At 36.9% G+C, this 6,694-nt stretch overlaps 1 protein-coding gene across 1 annotated transcript; it reads left to right on the top strand.

Annotated features, from left to right (window-relative positions):
- Nucleotides 1-2,124: 2,124 nt before the first annotated feature.
- Nucleotides 2,125-3,350, top strand: LOC145011195 (uncharacterized). Its single transcript, XM_078969857.1, has 4 exons — nt 2,125-2,283; nt 2,427-2,562; nt 2,666-2,846; nt 3,161-3,350. Exons 1-4 carry the CDS (start codon nt 2,125-2,127, stop codon nt 3,348-3,350), a joined length of 666 nt encoding a protein of 221 aa, XP_078825983.1.
- The last annotated feature ends 3,344 nt before the right edge of the window (nt 3,351-6,694 follow it).

Raw genomic sequence — 6,694 nt, 5'->3', positions numbered from 1 at the left:
CGGCTAACGACCCTCCACCGATCAAAGAAGCGGTGGGTGAGAATGGACACCCATTAAGCTGCTATTTTATAGGTAGCAACCTTATACCCACCTTATAGACCGACTTCGTGAATGAGGCCTACTAACGGTAAAACGCCTTAATCTTATATATATATATATATATATATATATATATATATATATATATATATGTATGTATACATATGTATAATAATAATAATAATAATAATAATTAACATTTAATGTTATAATAGTATAAGGGTTGAATTTTAACCTTTAAAACTCTAAGGGTTGGAATTAAAGTTTATTAGAGTGTGTGCAACTTTACAAATTCCAAAACTTGAGGAAAAGTTTTGAAACTATTCAAAACTCTTCATTTCATAACTTATGAGTTAATGGTTCATAAAAATGAAGAGTCTTCATTTTTATGTAACTTATGTGTTTTAAATATGTGTTTAAAGAAGGTGACCTTTGCAAATCCATAACTTGAGGAAAAATTATGGAATCCATTAAAACACATAAATGATCAAGAATTAATCATAAATAATTTAGCAAATAATTCCAATCATCTTCTAAACTAATAAGAACATGAACATGAATATCAAAATTTCAAGAATCATATGAACACATACAAAGCATGGAATTTTGATTTAAGCCATTGTAAATGGATTAGCACAAACATTACACCATCTAAAACAAGTTTTAAAACACCAAAACAGTTTAGGGTAATGTTTCTAGTCCATTTCCAGCAGCAAAAATTGAAAAAACTGCACTCTGCATGACCAACTCGTCGAGTGCACGAACTGACGAGCCGAGTTGGTTGAAGATTCGCATGGACTCGTTGAGTCCCTCCAATGGACTTGGCGAGCCCCCTATGCAAATTGCATAAAAATTGATTTTTTTCACCTATTTTGCAACAATTATGAAGCAAGCAAACCTAGGCTCTGATACCACTATTGGGTTTTGAGCAAACTAACACTCCTAAGGTGTTCATGCAACCCTAGAAACCATGGATCTATGTTTGACTATAATACATGCAAAATAAGTTTTCAGGGGTTCATAACCTATCTAGCATGGCATGGGGTACTTTTAAACATAAAGAACGAGAATAATTACATAACTTTGATTGTGAGTTGATTCCTTTGGAGTTTGAGAGCCAAGCACCAATAATGTGAATGCTTGAAATGGAAATCACAAAACACAACAAACTTGGCAAAACTTTATTAGAGAGTATATATTTGCCCTAGAAATCGGCCACTCTTATGCACACACACTTAGTGTCATTTCAAGCATCACAAGCCTCTTTATATAGTGTAGATGATTAGAGTAAACCCTAATAACCCACGTCATTTCCTTTTCCAAGGATCCATGGGTTAAAAGCTCCATGGATCATCCATAGACTCCCATGTAAGGTTAGTCCATTTCCTAATGAGTGTTAGCCCACACTATATAAATATAATTGCCCATGTTTAAAAAGTCGCCTTTTTTTTTTTATCACTAAATTAATTCATAATTAATTTAAAATCAATACTAATTAAATAATATGATTTCATATTAATATATTATAAATTATAATATATTAATAAATTATAAACATACTATTCTCATAAATATTATCTATATAAATAGTTCGGTTGACGTGCAACCGAAATGGACCATGCCAGGTTGGGTCAAGTATATACCAAATAAGTTATGGACTTAGACACCTTATCCAACAAGTTGGTTATGGCACCGAAGCCTCGCTCATCTGAACTTCTAGTACATGAATGATCTCGTATCCGGTGAACTGGTAAGAGGTTTACCTCTTCTAAAATTTGAAAATGATCATTTTTGTGCTGCATGTGAGTGTGGAAAGCAATCGAAGAAGGTCATTTTGTTATAATTTGTTCGGAATTCACAAATTCCACCATTGAAAAATTTCTCACCGAGAAAGGAATTGACCACAACTTTTCAGCTCCTTACACCCCATAACAAAACGGTGTAGTTGAAAGACGCAATAGAACTCTTGCTGAAGCTGCTTGATAAATGGTAAGCTTTGCAAATCTACCACTCTACCTCTAGGCTGAAGTCGTAACAACTGCTTGCCTCACTCAAAATAGGAGTATCATTAATCGACACCTCAACATGACTCCTTATGAAGCCATGAATGGTCGAAAGCTAATTATTTTGTTTATCCATGTCTTTGGATGTCGATTCTTCATAAAAAACGATCGTGATCATCTTACAAAGTTCCAACCCAAAGCTGATGAAGCTATCTTTCTTGGGTACTCTTCAATATCAAAGGTATATCTAGTTCTCAACCGTCGAACTCGACTTATGGAAGAAAGTTTTGATTTCACCTTTGATGACAACTTTGTTTGGAATTGTGCTCCCTCTCATGTTACAACTCATATTATTGAGTCCGATGCTCCAACCTCAAAATGTAGGTTCAGGTAATTCATGAAGTTGATTTCGAAACTCTTTTTGGAACCTCCGAAACAGGCCTTGATTCGAAATCTCAAACAAAGCAACACTCCACTCCGAAAGTTCCGGTTTCTCAAAATGTCTCTGGACCAATTCTAAGTCTGCCTCTATTTGAAACCGAACTATTTCAACCTTCTCCGGTTGAGGGGGGAGAATGGCCAACCTTCCCTTGAATCAAATTTTAATGGATTCCAAGATGCAGTTGCTGATTTCGATGACTCCAATCCTATAAATATTGATGACATTGAACATTTCTTTGACTTTCCTTTTAATGATGATGTCAACCTTTCTGGTTCAGAAGTTCAGGTGGAGCATCACCATTCAGGGGAGCAACTCAATCCTACTGTTGATATTGGATCATCTGCTGCTCAAGAACTTCCAAGGTTACATGCTTGGACAAAGGATCATCCTCCAACCATGTTATTGGAAACCCTAATGATGGTCTACAAACTCGCTCTGCTGCAAGTGTTCAAAATGAATGTCATTTTTCGGAATTTATCTCCATAATTGAACCCAAATCCATGAAAGAAGCATTATAGCATGCTGACTGGATTACAACCATGCAAGAAGAATTAGCAGAACTCGATAAAAATGAAGTATGGACTCTCGTGCCTCCTCCTCCATACCACCCTATTGTTGACACTAGATGGGTGTTTCGCAACAAGTTAGATGACACATGAGTTTTTATTCGAAATAGAGAAGGATTGGTGGCTAAAGGATTTACACAAATTGAAGGGCTCGACTATGATGAGACATTTTCTCCTGTTGCAATTCTCGAAGCCATCAGAATCTTTCTTTCTTATGCTGCTCGCTTCAAGGATTACCAAATGGATCTTAAGAGTGTTTTTCTTAATGGTGAACTTGATACTGAAGTATATCTTCAATAGCCTCCCGATTTTGTTAATCTCTCATATCCGAACTACTACTACAAGCTCTGCAAAGCTATTTACAACCCAAAGCAAACTCCTCGCACATGGTATGAGACCCTCACATATGTTCTTAAGCGTTCAGGTTTTCAACGAGGAATTTTAGATCCCACTGTATTCCGAATATCAAATGGTAAGAATCTCATGCTAGTCCAAATTTACGTTGACGACATCATTTTTGGATCTACGGATTCACCAATGGTTGCTGACTTTGCAGAACGTATGATCAATCGATTCCAAATGAGCATAAATCGAGAGTTAAGCTTCTTTCTTGGTCTCCAAGTCAAACAGACTAACAGAGGAATTTTCATTCACAAAGAGAATAACATTTCAAAACTCCTTCAAAAGTACTCAATGGACACCTGTGCCTCTGCCAAGGTACCAATGGTCCTCGGATACAAGATCTTTGTTGACCCATCAGGTGTAGCAGTTGATGAAAGAAAGTACAAAGGAATGATTGGATCTCTGCTCTATCTCACATCAATTCATCTAGACACCATGCTTGCAACATGTTTTTGTACCAAATTTCAAGTCGACCCAAAGACATCTCATCTCTTGGTTGTGAAACAAATTTTCTGATACCTCATGGGCACAAAGAGTCTCGAAATCTGGTACCTAGAAAATGAGAGCTTTTTACTTCAAGAATATTTAGATTCAAACTATGGTGGTCTTCAACTTGATAGAAAAAGCACATCGGATGGCTATCAATTTTTAGGTGGACGATTGGTTAGTTGGATATCTAAGAAACATAACTGCATTGCCCTTTTTATAGTCGAAGCTGAATACATTACTGCTGCCATCTGTACCTCTCAAGTTCTATGGATGAAGTCTCAACTCTTGGATTATGGTTATCGTTTGCAATACATTCCTATCTATTGTAATTCTAAAAGTGCTATTGTAATTTCACACAATCCAATTCAGCACTCCATGACGAAGCACATTGACATACGATAACATTTCATAAAAGATCATGTTTAAAATAGTAACAGTGAACTCATTTTTGTTCTATCTGATGATGAGTTTGCTGATGTCTTTACTAAGGCATTAGATGAAACCAAGTTTAATGGTTTTCTGAACAAGATGGGCATGATGATGCCAGATCCTCAGTTCTTTCAATTTATTTTTTTTCTTTGATGGAAGTATTTGACAGAAAATTGGTTCCGATGTCAAGAGTATTTTTCTTTTCGGAATTATTCTCTCTCAAAATACAATGGATCATTTTACTTGTCTTTATTTCTAACCATCACTTGAATCTTAAGTTATACTTCATAACGACATCCCATAATTCCACTCCGAAAAAAATTTTAATTGTATACTTCAGAATTTTACAAAATTCACTTTGGAATTTTACTCAAATCTTGTTCTGGAATGTCTTACAAATCCTTTTCCGAAAGTTCTTTATATAGTTTACTCCAGAACTTAAAATCATAATTTCAAAATTGTTGACTCCGAAATCGCAAACAATTTTTGACTCCGGAATCGCAAACCTTTTCTTGACTCCAGAAATTCAAGCTGCACTCCAGACTGATATTATTCCGGACCATTTCTTCAAATTTTCACAATCTGGAACTCAACTTTTTACCCCCGGATCTCAAACTGTTCGGAATCGATCATTCGGAAACCCAAGAGTCAACAAGGTGAAACGTTTTCTTTGTAACAGTAACCTATAAGGATCCTTATCTTCCTTTAAATTTGTGCCATGATCGGATGTCTCCAAAAAGGAACCATCAAATCGCCTTTTGGATTTTCTATTTCTAGCTACAAACCAACCCTCCCTTTCCTTCCCATGTCAACTCACCCCTAAAAATTGGGTTACTCATTAAATGCAACGCGATTCAAATTCATATCCTCATCATTACTTTTCTTAACCCGACCCATTTCACTTACCTATATAAACCCTTCTAAACCCTCTTTTACATTTTCACATGCTCAAACCCTCCAAAACTTCAAAATTCTTTGTGCTCATTGTGTTCTTGAAGCTTTCATAACAACTCATCAATGATGTCCCAATATTCAACCAAAAAACCACCTGCCTCTGATTCATCATCAAAGAAGATTACCCCTAAGAAGAAATCTTATGGATACGACTCAAGTTTTGTTGATGAATCCTCTGGATTTTGATGAATCCATTAGGGTGATGATCGACTTCATCACAAACCACCCCATATCCATCCCTCTCACAAAAATCCCAGACCCCCCCTCGACCATTAAATCTCTTGCACACTGCTTTCACTCGAATCAAAATTGACAATGGTGTTCTAGAAACCAAAATCACTGGAGATAGGATCGTGTCAATCCACAAATCGGCGTTTCATAAGGCTATCGGTGTGAAAGAAAACCCCAAGGGTTTTAAGGTACAAGAACCTACTGCAGAAGAGTTCCAAAAGTTCTTGAATCACATCGGGTACAATCAACACTACAAGGCAAAGGAATTCAAGAAATCAGCTGTTTCTGGAGTATGGACTGTACTGATGCACTTCATAATTCGAGGGATATCTAGAAAGCATAGTGGTACGGATACTCTCTGTAAGGAATGGTTGTATGTTTTTCATACAACATCTATACAGACGCGACAATGTTGTTGACCTTCCGGAGGTGCTATGGCAGGACTTCCGAAAATTTTCTATCAAAAGAAATACCAACGAGATTTCAAGCCCTAGGTTCTTCGCTTTTGACAATTGAGCAACGCTACAAGGAACGTTCAGAACCATTCCGATCTGCACTATTCCGAAGGAGTTATACTTAACCTTCTAAACTATTAAACATTATATGGTTCCAGACCAATCTTTCTTTGGTCTGGTCAGACGACTTCCGGACCATCTGTTGGCCTTAATCCCTTCCGATTCGATTTATTTGAAACAACATTTAAACACTTTGGTTGTGTTTGGCCCAACACAACCTGCCCTAGTCTCAGCTGAGCCCACTTCGGAAGAGGCCAATCCTTCCATGTCCGGGCCAAATATCAAAATGTCTACCAAAATGAAGACTTCTCCTTCAAATCCAAAGCCTAAAAAGAAATCCAAAGTCAGTTCCTCCTCTCAAAAAGAAGAAACTCATGACATTCATGCTGATATTGGCCTTCCGAACACCCATCCCATCCACTCATTCGAGGTACCCCTCGATGTTTTAGAAACACATGCACACACTCACGACAATTCTACACATAATCCACCCTCACCTTCTCAAAAAGGAGATTCTAGTGTTGAACATGTTGGATTAATGTCTAAGTCCATAACTATAATTGGTAAGACTTGACCCGACCCGGCATGGTCCATTTGGGTTGCATACCATCATGCACTTGGATA

The sequence above is a fragment of the Lactuca saligna genome, chromosome 1, assembly GCF_052625555.1.
Source record: "Lactuca saligna cultivar CGN05327 chromosome 1, ASM5262555v1, whole genome shotgun sequence".
NCBI classification, from domain to species: domain Eukaryota; kingdom Viridiplantae; phylum Streptophyta; class Magnoliopsida; order Asterales; family Asteraceae; genus Lactuca; species Lactuca saligna.
This window is presented reverse-complemented; position numbering and strand designations above follow the sequence as displayed.